The sequence below is a fragment of the Malus sylvestris genome, chromosome 4 (genome assembly GCF_916048215.2).
Source record: "Malus sylvestris chromosome 4, drMalSylv7.2, whole genome shotgun sequence".
Classification (NCBI taxonomy): domain Eukaryota; kingdom Viridiplantae; phylum Streptophyta; class Magnoliopsida; order Rosales; family Rosaceae; genus Malus; species Malus sylvestris.
Genome location: NC_062263.1, coordinates 29,561,571 through 29,580,545, shown reverse-complemented (window position 1 = coordinate 29,580,545; position 18,975 = coordinate 29,561,571). Strand labels below are relative to the sequence as shown.

The 18,975-nt window shown below is 38.7% G+C and overlaps 2 protein-coding genes across 18 annotated transcripts in view; one reads left to right on the top strand and one right to left on the bottom strand.

Moving 5' to 3' along the window:
- LOC126619435 (uncharacterized) overlaps nt 1-18,975 on the top strand; it is a 119,764-nt gene that overhangs the window by 85,043 nt on the left and 15,746 nt on the right. For 2 of the 17 annotated variants that reach the window (XM_050287808.1, XM_050287807.1), the window contains exons 2-4: nt 15,622-15,702; nt 16,004-16,054; nt 16,149-16,234. The exons of 7 other annotated variants lie outside the window; for them this stretch is intronic. In XM_050287808.1, coding sequence (XP_050143765.1) covers nt 15,622-15,702; nt 16,004-16,054; nt 16,149-16,234 — 218 coding nt within the window. Of the gene's footprint in view, nt 1-15,144; nt 15,532-15,621; nt 15,703-16,003; nt 16,055-16,148; nt 16,235-17,269; nt 17,315-17,590; nt 17,686-18,052; nt 18,591-18,975 lie in introns of those variants that run through there. 8 more of the 17 variants (XM_050287811.1, XM_050287817.1, XM_050287812.1 and 5 more) reach the window with 8 other exon arrangements.
- Nucleotides 9,338-11,705, bottom strand: LOC126619442 (uncharacterized). Its single transcript, XM_050287836.1, has 3 exons — nt 11,418-11,705; nt 10,871-11,113; nt 9,338-9,731 (listed from the first exon to the last, which is right to left on the bottom strand). Exons 1-3 carry the CDS (start codon nt 11,650-11,652, stop codon nt 9,577-9,579), a joined length of 633 nt encoding a protein of 210 aa, XP_050143793.1. The 5' UTR covers nt 11,653-11,705; the 3' UTR covers nt 9,338-9,576.

Below are 18,975 nucleotides of genomic sequence, written 5' to 3'. Positions count from 1 at the left end.
GTATGACATGGCTATATGTGTTAAAAAATAAGAGTGATGTTGGTCTAGTCTTTCGGTCTTTCTCTCAGATGATCCAGACTCAATATTCATCTGTGATTAAAGTACTACGGTCTGACAATGGTGGTGAGTACATTGCTTGTGAGTTATCCGAGTTTCTTCGTGATCGTGGCATTCTCCATGAAACGACTTGTCCTTATACCCCGCAACAGAATGGGGTTGCTGAACGAAAAAATCGCCACATCTTAGAAACCACACGTGCTCTTCTACTTGGAGCCTCGGTCCCTAAGATGTTTTGGCCTGAAGCTGTTACTTATGCGGTATATGTGATTAACCATATGCCCTATCGGGTTCTGAACTTTAAACACCTCTTCAAGTCCTCACTCAATATGCTCCAGTAGTGCCGACTCATACTCTCACTCCTCGAGTATTTGGGTGTGTCGCTTATGTGCATATTCAGAAAATTCATCGCACCAAGTTGGATCCGTGTGCCCTCTGGTGTGTGTTTGTGGGTTTCTCACCTCATCAAAAAGGCTACAAGTGTTATCACTCTGAGACTAAGCATATGTATGTCACCATGGATGTGACTTTTTCTGAACTAGAGATTTTTTATCCGTCTGTGCGTTTCTCTTCAGATCACAAGGGGGAGAACACTATTGGTGATCTGGAGTGGTTGGATCTAGGAGAAGACACAGTTTCATGCAGCACCGAACGTGCTGTTGTACTTTCTGACCGATGTGCTAATGTTGAGGTTCAGGGTTCTGCCGTGTCTGAGCAAGTATATGAAGAACATGAAACTGCCGTGTCTGAGCAGTTGAAACAAGGGTCTGCCGCACCTATCCAGCAGACTGCCGAGTGTTTTGCCGAGCCTGGTAGACAGCTGCAGTAGACACATACCGAATCTGTTAATGTGCTTTCCCCTCTCTCTAACTCCAAAGTGTCGTCCAATGAATCTTCTCTGAATACACCTGAGGTAAGTATCGTGGATGATTATGTAATTAATACAAGTGATAATGTGAATGTGTATAGGTTGCCACCAAGACAAAATCGAGGTGTGCCACCTGATAAATTCTCTCCAGAAGGAAAGGTGAAGTATCCAATAGCTAACTATGTCTCATATGGTGGTCTTGCACCAGAACGCCAAACCTTGGTGAACAATATGGATTCAATTAAAGTACCAACTTGGTGAACAATATCAGTTAAAATTTCGTTTACACATCACCATCCACACAAAATAAACTTCAAATTAAATTACAAGACATTTACCAAAGCTTCAACCAAAAGAAATGTAAAAGTAACACTATCATTCATTATCCATATTAAAACCAACAATAAACTTCAAATATAGTCATTCCAAACTTTCACATAATTTGTAATATGATGAGGGATGGGTACTATGTGCATGAGCGAATTTGAGCTCAAAATCGAGTTGGGTTTGGGATGACATGGGCATCAAGGCATCAACCCAACCCAACCCAATAAATGATGGGGTTGACTTCAAGTTGGGTTTGGGAGGATTTTTCTTTCTTCTAACCCACCTGATTTGGTTCGAAATCAGGTTGCGAATTAGCTGATTCGGGTTGACCCAACCCCTATTGTATCTCTACCACTCATTAATGTATTACAATTACCTACATCATTGGAGATGATAGTGCTTTCTAGCACGACCCAAGTACTAGTCCACCACAGGAAAAAAAAAATTATCATTCGAACAATGTCGCTTAGAAATTTCAAAAGAAAGGTACCTACCATTGTCACTATGACACTGTCAATGATTTGCTCCACCGCAAGCAAGCAACAATACCGATAGCAAAGATACCATCGAAGATCACATGGATGGCTTGTCGACAATTCTAACACAATTTCCCAAGAGCTCACCAAAACTTCCAAAGAGGTATTTTTGCTCACATAAGCGGTGGAGAAAATCATTGACAGTGTCGTAGTGACAATGGTTGGTGCCTCTCTATAGAAATTTCTGAGCGACATTGTTCGATTGAGGAATTTAGGGTTTTTTTCTTTTCTTTTATATGGTGGACTGATGTTTAGTTGGGCCAAAAAGGACGTCTTCAATGACGTAGGTAATTGATTAGAATATTGCTTCCTCTCAATATAGAATATCTTTGTTAGTTTCTTCATTGTAAGTTTCTTAACCAACTAATTAGCTTAACTTAATCAAAAAATAAAAAAATCAAGAAATTATTTCAAAAGACACTTCTCTTCCCCCTAATAAACATTTTTGGCTGCCCCATTTCATATATGTTCCATTTTGTTAGTCCTCTGAGAATGAGATGCTTCACAATCTGTGCCTCCTTTCCATAGACAACAATCTCACTTTCTCATATCTGATACCAAATTAAGGACCCAGTTGCCAGCAGTTGCAGATTCCCCCTGCCATTTTCATATCGACTCATTGCTGCAGGTAGTAGGAGACTCCTCTCATTCACGAAAAAAGCATCCAAAAAAATGAAAAAACTGGCTCTTTTTTTTATCTCTTTTTATTCGAAGCCATGAGAAATGAAACTTTAAAGCTTTATTTTGCAGTTGTACAACAAATCCTCCTCTCTGAAAACCTTATTTTATTTTTACGTGCGAGAAAAGCAAGTTTGTGTTGTGTGTGTCCTACCAAAAACAGTGTGTCAAACATATGGGACATGTTTCTGTGGCCAGTCACATGGTTAGTGTAGCACAGGGAAAAAAACAAAGTACCATATATATACAAGTTTTGTTCGGCAAGGGTCCTGCCCCCGCCATAGGACCTACAAGTATACAATAATTTCAATGTGACTATCATATCGACATAAATGATCCTCTGATGTAGAACTATTCATCAAATGATGGTGCCTTTAACTATTAACATTATACTTCGAGTATATGACTCCACGATTCAGGACGTGCATGCGCCTATAGTTAAGATTATAACAAGTTCAACCCCTATTTGGACTCGGGAAGAAGTTAACAAAGGAAAGTCAACTCTCACAAGTCATGGAAAAATAAATGATCGAAGCAGATCCTCATCATGTAAGCGTAATTTTTTAATACGTACGATGTTATTATGTGAGCTTATAGTGTTTAGAGTAAGTTTTATCAAAATTCAATCTTAATCACACACGTTTTATTAATTTTCTTGTTGGATAATGGGAAAGCAGGAAAGTTTTTCCAAATAATAGAATGTGAGTATATATACAACCTAAAACCTATTTTATTTTCAAAGTTATTTTCTATGTTAGCCTTTAGGACGAAATAATCAATAATATAAATTTCCTTATTCTCTTGTATTTAGTTTTTCTTGTGCAATTAAGAATGATATGTATTTCCCGTTTTTAGGTAATCTCTCATATCTTGTTTTCCTCTCAAATATATCATTACTAAGAAGAATAAAGAAATTCTTTATGTGTGTGGCACCATGAGAAAAATACCGATACATTGTTTAACTATTCTTCATCCACCTATATGGTATTTATGTGGCGGCAAATATTCGTACATAAATATGAAAATTTGTACTATATATGACGAATTATCAGTGACATATATATATATTTTTTTGGATACAAAGTAATGTAAATTTTTCATATCACATATTAAATGTATAAGTGTGTTGTAATCATCGCATGTTACTTTAATATGTGCCGTAATCACTTGCGTCACATATGTCAATTCAGATACCTATTAAGAACATCGTGTGATGAATCAAATATTTTCTCTTTTGTAATCTAAAATTACAATTTTTAACAAATATAAAGTAACTCTTCAGTTAATCACATTTTCATATTAAACATATAAGATCAATATATACACCCAAGTGTACATCCCAAAAACTAACATAAACGATCTCAAAATCAATTTAAGTCGTGGCGTCCCATTTCAACTTAATAATAATTCAACATGGAACTCACCAGCACTAAAAGTAAAGTTTTTCCTACCCTGAAATGCAGAGAGCTCGGATGGATCTCAAGATGACACTATCTGAAAGCTTTGCATAAGGGAATGGTGCTCTTGGTATTTTGAGGTTCATTTGCGAAGGAACTATGACTTGATGTGCTTATAAATTGTTTATACCATATTTAGGGCCTTGTATATTTGGGCCTTGGGCCTTGTATTTAGGCCTCACACTAAAGCCCATACTTTGTAAAAGAGGAGGAGCCCCTTATTCTATAAAAGGGGACTCCTCCCCTCATTCTAAGGGAGGCAAAAGAGCCAAGCCTAAGAAGGCTAAGAGAAGCTCTCATTACATTCAGGAGAGACCTCACACCACCGAGGCTCTCCTCTCCCTTCTCTTCTTTCTCTGGGGGACTTCCCCCAAACACTTGTATCCATACACTTACAGAGAAACAGAATCAATTACAGTGTGGACGTAGCCCAAACATTGGGGTGAACCACGATAAAATCCTTGTGTTCTTTGATTTCTTTGTGTTCTTTGTGTTCTTCGTGTTCTTGAGCGTTTGTGCAGATTCACGGTCGGATTTACGTTGTTCCAAGACCGCCCCGGTTTTGTGCATCAACATTTGGCGCCGTCTGTGGGAAACGATACAAAAAACTATGTCGGTTCTCTTTCATTTTTTCATAAAATTTCACCACTGTGAATCTGCAAAATCTGCAAAAACCTATAAACAGAAAAGATCCAAATTCCAACACCCGTGCTCTTCCATCCCTCTCTGTTCTTGTAAAAACAACATCCAAATTACAAAAAAAAACAACATCCAAAAGCTCCTGGAAAAACACCTCCACTTCTCCCTTAACCTTCACACGTGTCCAAAATCTCCTGGAGAAAGATTAGGGGAAGCAGCAGGCTCTTTCCGAGCTCTTCAATGGCTGTCGACGAGAACGTGGAGAGCCGCGGCAGCCAAGCGGTGCTGTCATCGCAGGCACAACCATCCAGATTCAGGCAGAAGCTGGAGATCCACAACGAGGTGCTCCGACGAATCCAAGCGTCCGCTTCGTTGACCCAAAACAAACCGAGTCCGCTTCTTTCCCATCGCCGGAACCCGCGATTCATTGCGGCCAGTCGTCGACCTCAGCTCAAGCTCTCTGTTAACCAGGTCGATCTCTTTGGAGCTCGGGAAGCTCACCGGTCTTGAAGTGTTGAGAGCAGGAGGGAACCAGTCCCAGCGCATGGAAGCAGCTGCCCCAAAGTCTTCTCCGCCGGAGTCTGCCATCTCCATCAAGATCTCCGTCAAGTCTGCCATCTTCTCAGATTCAGTTGCAGGAACCCGCGATCTCCACTCTCTCTGCTCCTCCTGCTCGCCTGAATTTTTTCCGGTGACTGCGACGGCGACGCCATGTCGTCTTCGTCGTCGGATTGTTCCGCCTGCATATCCAGCACAGAAATGGAGGACTTGTCGTCCTCGAACGGTATGGAGAGCAACGGCGCTGGACTGGCGGCGATGAGGGAGATCTGTTGACAAAAATGGATACTTGTTGACGAAGGAGACGGAGATCTGTTGCTGCAGCAGAGCAATCGAGAGGAGCTGAAAGCCACCGGAGCTGAGCCTTTGACCGACGGGCGACACGTCCTTTGCATCCATGGCTGGGAAGTCGAGTCCCGCCCAGCAGCTGCCACCAGCGCCATCCATGCCACCTACCCCCGTCAGATTTAAAGCAGCAAGCCGACCCGAGTGGAGGAGAACCGGGTCCCAGCAGCAGCGATTCTCAATCGTAACTTTGCTAAATTGATCGCCCAGGTTGGTTCCTCCCTGTGTGAGTCACCTGAACGTATCAACCTGTTGAAGTCAGATTTTGTTGCAGCATCTGATAAAAATGCCGAGCTGGAGAAGCAGACTCACGAGTTGTAGATGGGCGAAATAGGAGGAAGACAGAGAGATAGATTTCTAAGGTTTTCGTCCGATGGAGTGGAGGCCACCTCGCTGTCAACCCCAACACCACCTCGCAGGAGTTCGCCAGTTGGATGACGTCAGACGACATTCCTCTACGCCGGGGTCGTGATGTCTCTACACCGGTCTTCGTCGGGATCTTGTCCGGCCTCACCTTGGGTTTGATGTCACTCAACCTCGCCGAGAAGAGGGAGAGCTGATCGTGATCCCTGATATTTCTGAGCTTGAAGGTGGTGATGTGATGGGCAGTCCCAGAAAAGAGAAAGGCAGTGGCGGACAAAGCAAAAGGAAAAGAGAAAGAAAAAGTAAAAGCAAAAGCAAGTCAGTGTGTCTGGAAGTGGAGAGATCAAAGAGGGAACAGAAAAGAAAAAAGATCATGTCGTTGGGAGAATATTTCAGAAAGCAGAAAAGAGGAAAGCAAAAAGGATGCACATGGAGACACTGCCAAAACAAGGAATAAATACCCCACCCGAATGATGTAATTTATTTTTATTATCTTTCGGAGACATCTGTATAAACCCTATCAGAGGGTAATATATATAAACCCCATCAGAGGGTAATATATATAAACCCCATCAGAGGGTCAAAAAAAAAAAAAAAAAAAAAAAAAAAGGGAAAAGCCCAAAACAAATGGGCTAACATGTTGTGGAGGGCAAAGGCCCATAGGCCTGAAATAGCACCAACCAGGTCATCAAAAGTACGCCTAGTACTCCAAATTATACATGAGCACTACTCATGTCATTCATACATAAACATTCATGAGCATCACTCATGACAATCATACATAAACATTCATGACCATCATTCATGTCAACATTCATGAGCATCACTCATGTTAACATTCATGAGCATCACTCATGACAACATCCATGAGCATCACTCATGTCAATCAACATAAACATTCATGAGCATCACTCATGTCAATCAGCTTCAAAAGCTTCATTTACAAAAGCTCCAGCTTCGAAAGCTTCATTTACAGAGCTCTAGCTTCAAAGCTTCACCTGCAAAGCTTCACCTACAAAGCTTCAGTGCAGGGTATACAAATACCGCCTTCGAACAACCGCCACTTCGGCCCATACATGGATTCAATTTGAAGTCTCCAGCCAACAGACTCTATTGACTAAAGACTTGGGGGACTACATTATGTACCATATATTGGGCCTCAACTGGGCCTCATGAAAAATACTTGGGGGACTCTAGCCCATTATTTATGTATTAAGGAGCGAACCCTTATTCTATAAAAGGGACTCCCTCACTTTCATTGAAGATGACCCATGATTTATGTATTGAGGAGCGATCCCTTATTCTATAAAAGAGACTCCCTCACCTTCGTTAGAGAGCATCGCCGCCAGCTGAGCAACCGCCTCGCCGTGGGCATCAACTCTAGCTCATCATTCATGTATTGAGGAGCGAGCCCTTATTCTATAAAAGGGACTCCCTCACCTTCAAAAGCCGCAAGACGAGCTAGCCAAGGCAACATAAGCCACAAGCCGAGCAGCCTCGCAGCGTGTGCTACTTCTAGTTGAGCGTCATTTCAGATTGGGCACCGCCTCATATCGAGCATCAGTTCTATACGACATTTAGTTACTTCGGCCCACACATGGACTGAATTTCAAGTCTCCAGCCAAAAGACTCTCTTGACTGAAGACTTGGGGGACTACTGTTTATACCATATTTAGGGCCTTGTATATTTGGGCCTTGGGCCTTGTATTTAGGCCTCACACTAAAGCCCATACTTTGTAAAAGAGGAGGAGCCCCTTATTCTATAAAAGGGGACTCCTCCCCTCATTCTAAGGGAGGCAAAAGAGCCAAGCCTAAGAAGGCTAAGAGAAGCTCTCATTACATTCAGGAGAGACCTCACACCACCGAGGCTCTCCTCTCCCTTCTCTTCTTTCTCTGGGGGACTTCCCCCAAACACTTGTATCCATACACTTACAGAGAAACAGAATCAATTACAGTGTGGACGTAGCCCAAACATTGGGGTGAACCACGATAAAATCCTTGTGTTCTTTGATTTCTTTGTGTTCTTTGTGTTCTTCGTGTTCTTGAGCGTTTGTGCAGATTCACGGTCGGATTTACGTTGTTCCAAGACCGCCCCGGTTTTGTGCATCAACATAAATAATACTCCTTATATTATCAATTGATTTTACAGTGAAATTTTAAATTTTTTTCAAATATATTTAAATGTTTAAGATCTTGTAAAGTGCTTCTTCACTAATGTCTAATATTATACGAAGAATATTTATCTGTCTATTCATCTTCCTATTGCTTGCCATATAATATCTGAATGACACATCAACAATGATACTGATATTTAATGAAATAGATTGAATCCAGGTAGAGTGATTTCTCCTTTCTTCAATCAAGCGTTTGGTTTGGTCGTGTGAGCGAATCCACGATTAGCAATGTCAAGAAAGCTCCGTTAACTTTTCTGGCAATTCGCCTCTTTCAAGATCTATTAGATTCGAAAAATACCAATTACCAGATCCGCTTACCCTTGGTTGAGTGAATCCCAGGCGATCCATCCCTAATCTCTTCGAGACCCTTGGTTTTTTCCTGCTTAGCTGATTTGGGTGTCTTACAATTCTGCAAACTCGAGACCCTTGGTTTTTTTCCTGATTAGCCGATTTGGGTGTCTTACAATTCTACAAACAAACATAACAAGAGAAAAAAATTACAAAAGGATGTGTCGGAGACTCAATGTTTCAACTATAGCTCGAGCAAAAAGAAGAAAAATGTCATGTTAAAAAAGGGTGTCTTACAATTATGTTTATATTTTTTCTTTTTATAATGCTATTTATAAAAGGGTGTCTTACAATTCTTTTTGTTTTTTTTTTCTTTGTATACGCTACTTATAAAACCGAGTTGAGAAGTTTTACTTATACTAGAAGTTGGAGTCATGTACTCACAGGACTAGCTCTATTGGATATAGATTTTTTCATGTATAAATTGACGACTCTCTTCAATTCGATGTTTGTATTTAAAATTCCAAACTTAGGCAACAATCTGCAGTACACAGTACTTTGCAAAGTATTGCAGAGGATACATAAAAGGATTACTGATGGTAGTTTTATAAGTGAACTTGTTTTGTAGCATTTTCTCGTTTCTGATCAAGGCGATAAATGATTCTAACTCGGCCCCATCAACATTGTGATCAGAAAGACTATTACGCGAAGAACTCAATTGACAAGGCCTACATCAAGAACTCAAGTTATGAAACAAATTAAACATGCAAAAATCAAACAAATATTTGTTATAAAAAAAAAAAGAAAAAGAAAGGAGGGAGTACTCAACGAAAAATACTTTTACGAGGAGTGCGCAAGTAAAATTTTATTTTAAAGGCAAGTAGCGCCCATTATAATGATAACAAGAATTTTTGTCTCATGAATGATAAACCAATTAGTATGCGATTAATAGGCCGACTGCATACACATCTTTATTCAATCTGCTATCCACGATTCACTCATTGTCTGTGATCAAGTGTCACAAAACTTAAGAAATTTTATCACCAACTTAATCTCATCAAATATAAAAATAATGTTCAGGAGCAAAGTAATTAACAAACGTACACCCAAAGTAACGAGCTTAAGAATTCTGAAAAGAACTATGAGTCACATGGAGAAAAACTCAACGACTAAAAAATGGCAATGAAGACCTGCAAATGCATTGTGTATTGCATTCCATTTATTATTAAACACCATTACCAAAGGGCAAGACTCGACACACTTCTTAATCGTTCAATATGTTTTCTTCAGCAGCTTCGGCTTAGAGGATGAGATGAATAGAGGTTTATATGGTTTGTCCTTGGGACGTTCAGGACACTTTTCCGACCAGTGGAGACCAATAATCCTACAGTAGTTACAATATGCGACAATAAGACGTCCCTTCGAGGAACCACCAGGGTGGGCACAACCAGTGGCGGATCTACAGAGGGACCTGGGAGGTCCTAGGACCCTTCGGCGACCCTAAATCCCTGTTAGAAAATTTCCGGGGGACCCCTCGAACACAAGGTTTGAGCTGCTGTGCAGGTTGCAGGTTGCAGTTGCAGGTAGCAGTGAAGAAGAAGACGCTGCGGGAAGAAGAAAGAAAATAGGGCTTTTTACCAATTGGTCCAAAACGGCTGTGTTTTGGCCCATTGTTTTAAGTATAAAAAAACAAAAAGGTAGACAAACGTTGTCGTTTGCCATGCATGATGACTCAATATTGCTTTAATTTTAAAGCCCAGCCCCCCTGAGCCCTTCCCCAAAGTTCTCTCTTTCCCTGCTGCTTTTCCCCCAATTCCCTATTATTTGGTTCCCTCTTTCCCCCCATTTCAAAACCCTAAATTTCTAATCTCACCCATGACCCAATCCCATATTATAATTACGTAAGTCCAATATCATACATCCACTTGTTTTAATTCTCCACTCCACCACTATTTGGTTCAAAATTCAATTAAGTTTTTTAGAATTCTAATCTAATCTCAATTAAATTATATTAGATATTGATGGAGATTTTTAGTCTATTATTGATATGATTGTTGATATGTTTTATGTTTGTATACTCATTTTATCATTGGAATTTAGATGGAATTTTTGTTTATTGGTTAATCGGTATATGTTTTGTGTTTTTGCTTAAATATGTAGTTTACAAATAAGAAATATGGAAAGATTTTTCCTTCCAAAGCCAATAGCACCATTTATTTGTTCTGGTAGTTCGAGCTCAAGACAAAATGAGTGTGACGTTGATTTTAATAATCTTGAGAGAGACCCAAGAAAAAGAATTCGAATGAAGGACTATTCTTCTAATATTCAAGATGAGGTTCAAAGAACATATTTGCAAATGGGACCTTGTAGGCCTACAAAGCATGAGTTCCCATACACTTTGCATGCAAAGAAAAAACGACGATTTGTTGTTTTGTGATTTTATAGCTTGTAATGTTGTTTTGCGTATGATTTTGAATGAAATGTATTATATTTAACTTTTTAATGTTATTTTTGTCTATAATTTTTTTGAAATTTATTATTGGGACCCCCCGAGTTTAAAATCCTGAATCCGCCACTGGGCACAACGGTTGGGGTTTTTGTAGAGTCTACGAGTAAAAAGACCACAAACTACACCATAGCCATCGCCAACAATAGCGCCTGGTGGGACACCATTCCAATATGGGCAGGCCGAACTGAAGTGTTCATTTTCCTTACGGCAAACTCTACAGCGCCCGAAATTACGTTCTTCTTGTTCATCTCTTCCCTCGATCTGGAGTTGAGCCTTAGAGTCTCCAACGTCTTTTAGTAAACATTTTTGTTTTTCTGTTTGTTAGCAGTTCCATTGTTAAATACAAGAACAAGAAGCAAATCACACGTATAGAGGTTATAACCATAGCATAATTTTTCTTGCAACACAGTATGTATACTACAGAGTCTTAAGAAACATGTAACGAGCCAATTACACAATTATTAAGTAGCAATTGAGTTGAATAGAACTGTGAATCTGAAGAACGTTAGATCCATGGGAGATGTTGAGGGTTATTTATATTACTCAATTAGTCAAATAAAAAAAGATTCAAGGTAATCTTCCCAGCACAAACCCTAAAACAAAAATCAAAAGCCATACCATGATTAGGTCTCTGGATATGGAGGACTTCTCGTTGGGGTTTCTCCACGGGCCCGGATCTCACACGATACTTGGATTTGGGTTTGGCTCCGAATTTGTAATTGGATTTGGCTTTCACTTTTGTCTTGGCGTCGTCGTCAGAGAGAAAGAGAGATTGCACAAGTAGGGTTTTAGCGTGAGGGAGGTGAGACTTGGATTTCGGTTTGGTTCTAGTTTTTTCTTTGGATTTGGCCATGGCTTTCCACGAAGAAAAGACGGCAGAGAGAGTCAAGAGAGAGATTTTCACAAATTAGGGTTTTAGCGTTATTTGGATTGTCAATGGTGATGTATAAATAGGGAGAGAGCCGACTTCGATCGGTTAAAAAGTGAATTTAAATTGCCTCTTTTGTTATTTCGATAAAATTAAAATTAAAAATTAAAAAAAAAAACTTCCAAAATATTCTGATTTTTTTATAATTAATTACTCAAATTACATATATCATGCCAGGCAATTTATCGAAAGGAAGATACATGGCCCTATAGAATTTGTATGCTTTTAGTTCGATGCTTTATTAGTTAGGCCATCTCGAACCGAAATGATTAAATATGTTCCCGTTTAGAATCTATAGTCCTACAAAAATTTATTTTAAAATGAACAGTATCAGGTCATGCTCATATATGCGACAATAATTCGATGAACGAGATCCAGGGCAAACAATAACCCAACAATGTCTCTTGCAAAGACAATTTCGTATAGATTTTCCTAGAGTCCTTGTCCAGCCTACCCAATTGATATACTATTTCCAACCGAATTGGCTAAACATATCCCCCTTAATACATACCAAGAACAGTAGCGACCAGTCGGTCTTAATGAACAACATGTTGATGCGTATTTCTATAAAAGGATTTAACGGGTCTATTCATACGTTTCCGCGGTTGAATTAACTAAATTGTTTTTGAAAGGTTACCTCAATTAAGGTCAAAATTAGAACAATTGCGACTCATCTAATAGGTTACAACCTTTGGAACGGTCTATATAGGTTAGATATTGGAATTTCAAAAGCATTCATTCCGTCCATTATCTTCGAAAGAAACATATGTACTCTTCTTGCTAAATTCTAACGATTAAGTGTTGGGACGTTTAAAGATAGATGATTAAATTTTGGTTAGATATCATCCAAATTCTAACACAGCACACGAGTGGAGATGAAAATCTGTCCAAGGACATTGCCGAAAATGTCTATATCTTTAAAAAACCATTCTGGTTCAAAAGAGCTCAAACTGAATGAGAAAGGGTTCCTCCCTATTTAAGTCAAACACAAAAGGAGCTAACCGACTAAAAGTACTCTTGATATCTTTATGTATGAGTTATTTGTCGGAAAGAAAAGCAGCAAAGCGGTGTGTTGGTTTGGAAGTTTTCATATGGCAAAGACTTTTACTTAATTAATCTTTTGTTTTGTTTTGCTTTTAATTTGCTGATTCAAAGTCTATACTCTTAGGGGTGTAGTCAATTTGGATTTTAGAAGATTTTAATGGACTTTTTTAAGTGACAGATTTCAAAGAATTTTAATATACTTTATAATCCTATATGAATTTGGCAGATTTACATAGATTTTCATTACGATTTTTGTGAATTTGTATAGATTTCTTTCATGGATTTCTAAGAATTTTTGAAAAAATTGAAAATCACACGCAGAACCGTCGGATCATTTTTAATGAAATCATGCGGCTGGGACTAAACAACTCCAATGCGTGTTCAGTTACGGGTCTCCTCTGTTTGACCTTCCTTCATTCCATCTAGCATACCGATCACAAGCTACAAGCATATTCACCATGATACTTTCGTTCCCCTTCAATCCCATGCCCACCATTTTCCTAAACTTCAATGCACACTCTGGCTTCCCACCATTCCAATACCCACCATGCATTACATTCCAAGAAACCATATTTCTCTCATGCATGTCATCAAACAACCTACATGCACCCTTCAAATCACCAAATCCAGACATTTATGTACAATCATCTAAACCTACAACTCAAGTCAGAAATATGAAATTACATAAGTTTATGTGAAATCATCCAAAGCTCCCATCTTTTCTATTAACTGAACTGAACGTTTAAAACCCTAAAAAATTAGGAATTATGTGAAATCAGAAATTGGGCATTAATTAAAATCCTAAAACCCATCAACATTGATTCCTAAACATCAGAACCATGGTTGCATCATCGCTCACCTTGCCTCTCATTTTCCTCTCCATTTACAATCTCAACCTCTCTCGCTATAACTGTTCTCTTACTCCCTATCCGCCCTCCACCTCATTCAAATCCAGCTTCTGCAACTCATCAGGTTCTCCATCCCTCTCCTCCACCTTCTCTTTCAAATCCATTTACAGTGGCTAAAATGTAGCACCCCTTATTTTTTTCCCACGACAGCAGCCCCAATTATAGTATGAGAAACATACCAAGCATCAGAACCATGGTAGATATAATAGAATTTTACGGCTTAATTTTCATGTTTTGCGTAATTGGGAATATAATACATACAATCCTTGTTCTCCAAGGTAAACTAGAAAAGTATATTGGCTCTCTTGCCGCTCAAGCATGCAGCAGCTACAAGTATTCTTTCTAGGTGATGGTGGTATTTCTGGGCTTTTACCATAACACTCAACTTCTATCCCAGCTAAGCTTTAGATATGCCAAATGGGTGAATCATGTGTTGGCGCAACATAAAGACCCGAACGTAGAACGACTAAAGGCTTGCTTCTTTCTAGGTTTTTGCAATGCAAGTTCCATTGATAGCTGGATTCAGTTTGCATTAGAAAAGAGAGTTCAAACACTTGAGTTGGAGTTTTTCACTGACATTTTTGCTTCCAACGACATGCATTTGCCCACAAGCTATTATGTACTAGCTAGTAGTATCAGTGCAAATAAAGGGCCTACGTTGGAGCAGTTCTTGCATTATGCATGGGAGAACTTGATGAGTTTTGACAATCCAAGTCTACACTCTTGTAGACACACTCCTAGTTTCAAGTCCCTTAAAGTTCTTCATTTGCGACAAATTAGAGTGAGTGATAAAGTTCCCGAGCAATCTAACTGTACAGTCCTTGTAGAGTGAGTGATGGCTGAGATCTTTGAAGTTTTCATTGTGGGTGGTAGGAGAGGTGGTGGTGGGGGGTTAGGGACGGGTAGAAATTGGGGGCGGTCGGGGTTTGGAGAGATGGGGTGGTCGGAATTTCTTAGTGTTGTAATTTTATTTTTTATTTTTTTGTTCTTTTTCATTATGGGTGTAAAAAGAGAATTATTGGGCACTTTTAGAATTTAAAGACAAAAGAGGATAAGTTTGGTGTAAAAAGAAGATAAATGAGTCTGAATAAAATTTCTCGACGAGAAATGAAATGATATGAATTTACTTTAATTTCTTCTACTTTTTATGCTCTTTCCTTTCCCGTAATTTTCTTTTCCGATTATGGGGATCAATGATCCTATCAGCTTATAATTCAATCAGTATTCAAGTATAGAAAAACAATTCAAGGAAAGTCTTTTCGGACTCAGCTGAAGCGTCACACAAGTACCATTGAATTGGAACTAAACCAACACTGCGATGGAGGAGGAGGAGGAGAAGTCCATGTTGTAATTTTGTCGTTGATAAATTGTAAAAAACAATAAATCTAAAAAAACAAAAAACAAAAAAACAAAAAAGTTAGAATAATAAATGTAAAAATAAAAATAAATAGAATTCGAACAACTCTCAGCCGTTATATCGTCTCAAAGGCGTTCATCTCTACAGAGAGATATCTTCATTCGTAGCAGAGACCGACGACGCGAGACAGAGAGTAGAGAGAAAGAGAGAGAGAGATGGAGATGGCGAGGAAGAATTGTGGGGTTTTGATACGAGAGACGATGATCGGGATTGGGATTGGCAATCGCTATAACCCCCGAATCCCAATCCCAGGTCGTCTTCTTCATCATCACCGTACGGTCCAAACCCTAGCCCCCCCCAATTCAATGCCAACAACCGCAGCAGCAGCATCTGCCATTCCTTCCTCCAACGCATACGCCTCCTCCTTGGCCTCACTCCCAGCCAGGGTCTCCGCCTCCGGTGCACTCTCGGCCTCGGCCTTAGGCCCAGGCTCAAGTAAGTACCCCTCCCGCTCGCTCTTTCTCTCTCTCTTCCTGTTTTTTATCATCTATCTGCCACTGACTGCGCTGCCGGCTGTTTCTACAGAACTTCTGTTTCCGAGTCCCCAAGACATGATCATGTTGACGGAAAAGAAGGAATATAAGAGAGCAATTAAACAAGTTAAAGGTAAACAACTGCAGATTACTACCTATTATTCCATTGGATTGAACACAACATGTATGATTTGGACTAGTTAGTTAATTACATTATAATGAGAAAAAACAATCATGAAAAAATGATCCATAATCTGATCAGAATTGCTTCACAATTCCCACCCATAAGTGCATATTCAGTTCAGTTGGAACTCGGATATTCCTCCCTTGCTGGCTGGCTGGCTTTCCAAAAGGACCGCCTTTGCATTTAACATGGACAAAAAACTTTCAAAACCTTGCTTGTTATTCTATGCAGCTTCTTATTTATTTTGTAGGTGGACGTTTGCCAGCAGTTTTCTACTTTACTACATCTGCTTGCCCAAATAGTAAGTTGTGATGCAATACAATTTTATCGGTCAAGTTATTTCTTGTAAACTGCTCCTCTGCAACTTGTATTTGGGTGTACTATTCTTTTTGCAGCCGTCACGTACTCAATTCCAATCGTTCGAAAGATCAGGGAGCATTTCCCACATGTAAAACTATACAAGGTTCTGATTACTGTTGAGGTATGGTGTCCTAATCTGCTAACTTGATTGGATCATTTGGGAACTATATTTTCATATTGTAAACTGTTTGTATCCCATCTTAAGATTAAGGTGAAAACAACATGTGGGTTCTAGTTTTTTGAATCTTAAATCTTAATAAATTACTAGACAAGTATTTAACTTTTATTTTTCACTACCTGGCTATCTGGCAGTTGCTATACTGTTTGAAATTAAAGTTTTTTACTTTTGTTTTTTTATAATGATTTCTTTATGAAAACAACCTTTTATTTCTTTATGCACTGGGTACGACCTTTTATTTCTTTATGAAAACAACTTTTTTTTTCCCAACAGGATCGTATTATAATGTGAAGCTAGGAATTAGAAATAATGTTAAGAATATTTAAATTCATTTCACAAATTCTATGTAAAATGCTCTTCTGTACCAAAACAAAATTCAAATTTCTTTTGGTTTCATGGATAACTTGGCGAACAAAGGGAACTTCATTTTGGATTACGTGATAACATCAGTAGTGCATAAGTTCAAAAAAAAAATTGATGAATAACAAGTGAAAATCATTGATTTAATATGACTTGGAGGTATACAGTTCACCCACTAGAGTTCATATAAATATTAGACCAAAGATTGTAAAATTCTATGGTTTTACCTTTTACTTTCCAAATATATATAAGGAAGAACTGCTGTAAGTAGAATTTAGCAGTCCATGATACTAAGAACAAATAAGTTTTCTATCATAAATCAAGTTTCTTCTCAGAGTTTTTCTGGGCAGTTTGTGATCGCATCACAAATCACAAATCACAATGCTTAGTGCAACTAGGTGCATCTTTATCTCTTTTGCTTACCCTGTTCTATACATTGCCTTGGTAAAACATACATAAATATTGTCATACCTGATAAAGCAAATTTGCTGGAGTGATCTTTTATTTCGATACTCTAATTATCATTTGTCATGCAGTATGGTATATAGAAGGCTTATGGTCTTATATCTTGTTATGCCCTTTAAATTACTGTCCTAACATTGTTTATTCTATTTATAGAGCGACTTGCGCCCAATAGCACATGATTTGGGTGTTGCCATTTTTGTAAGTGATTCTGTCCCTTTTGTTATCATTGCATGTTCGTAACATAATTAGTTCATTGATTGCTCATGTATGTAACCTTTGTGTTTATATTATGATTAAAAAACTTGTGGTGTTTTCTTACCATCTACTAATTGAAGGTTTAGAATAGCTATACATGCTATACATATATACTTGTATTGGCTAATTAGGCCGTTAGATTAAGCTGAGTAAATAATTCGGCCTCGCTTTCATCTAAAAATTGCAAATTAATTTGATGACCTGTGCATTTTGCTGCAGCCAACATTCCTTTTCTATCAAAACGGGGTTAAGGTTGATGAGGTTGTTGGTGCTTATGCTGATCCCGTGATGGATATATGTGAAAAACTTTACAGGTAATTATTTTCTTCATTTTTTTACATTTGTTTCTTGAGAGCAGCCTCTCCATAAATGGGGGTAAGGCTAGCCGACATTCACCTCTCCCAGACCCTGCGTAAAGCGGGAGCCTTGTGCACTGGGTACGAAATTTTTTTTACATTTGTTTGTTTTTGCATATTTGTGAATGCAGTCATATACTATATATTGGTGTCGTTTGGGGTTTTTGATGGTTCAGTTGAAGTTTACATCAATGTGATCACGCAGTATCTCACTTGTTTTGAATTTATATCTCTCTTATATATATATATATATAGTTAGTTAGTTAGTTAGTTAGTTAGTAAACCCTATTATTGAATTTCCTCATATGTGTACTTTCCAATAAAGATACGTCAGGCCAGTCGAAACCCCTCAGCGGACGAGGTCATCCTGGAAGGGGAAAACGGATACTCAACAACTTGTCCTACAAGCTAAGAAAGATGAGAATGATGTAGTAGTTGCAGGAGGGTGGAAAGTGGGAGATGGTTCGATGTTCTTCCAATGGAAAGGTGGTGCGGTAGCTGTTGATAGTAGTGACGTACCTTCAGTTAGTGAAGTGATGAAGGATGTTGAATCTTTATGTACGGCACCAAAGGGTTTCAGTATGTGGTGTTTTGCGAAAGGATTATTTACAGCCAAGCCTGAGAAGAGAGTGATATTTTCAAACATTAAAGATCCTAGGCTCAAGATTGGTTGGTTTCGTGAAGAAATGGAGGTGGAATAAGTTGGATGCACTTAAATTTATGAATTTATATGCTGTTGACATCATATATATGGTTCGGACGGGTGGGTTTATTTAAATTTGGACAAGTAAGTTGTACTAGTAGATGTTTGTGCTACGTTGACTCGTATTTGATTATATAATATTGAGCCTATCTTTGGTTTCCTTCTGGTACTAGCATTGTTATTATCTGCCAGTGTAACAATTTTTTGCCCATTTTATCATATGTTTACCAGCTGTGATTTGTCAGAACTGTTCTCCTAAACCCTAGGGGTGTTTAGAGGAAATGGGTCACCCACCGTTAGATTAAAGATCTAACAGTAGGTGCTTATTTTTAAGTTGTACTTTCTCTTATACCGCTGTTGGATTAAGATCGAACCCACCGTTTGGTCTTTGATCTAACGGTAGGTGCTCGTTTAACTTTGTTGTTGTACTTTTTATCTTTCACCGTTGGATTAAGATCGAACCCACTGTTTGATCTTTTATTTAACGATAGTTGCTCATTTAACCTTTCTATTGTACTTTATCTTCCACCGTTAGGATTAAGATC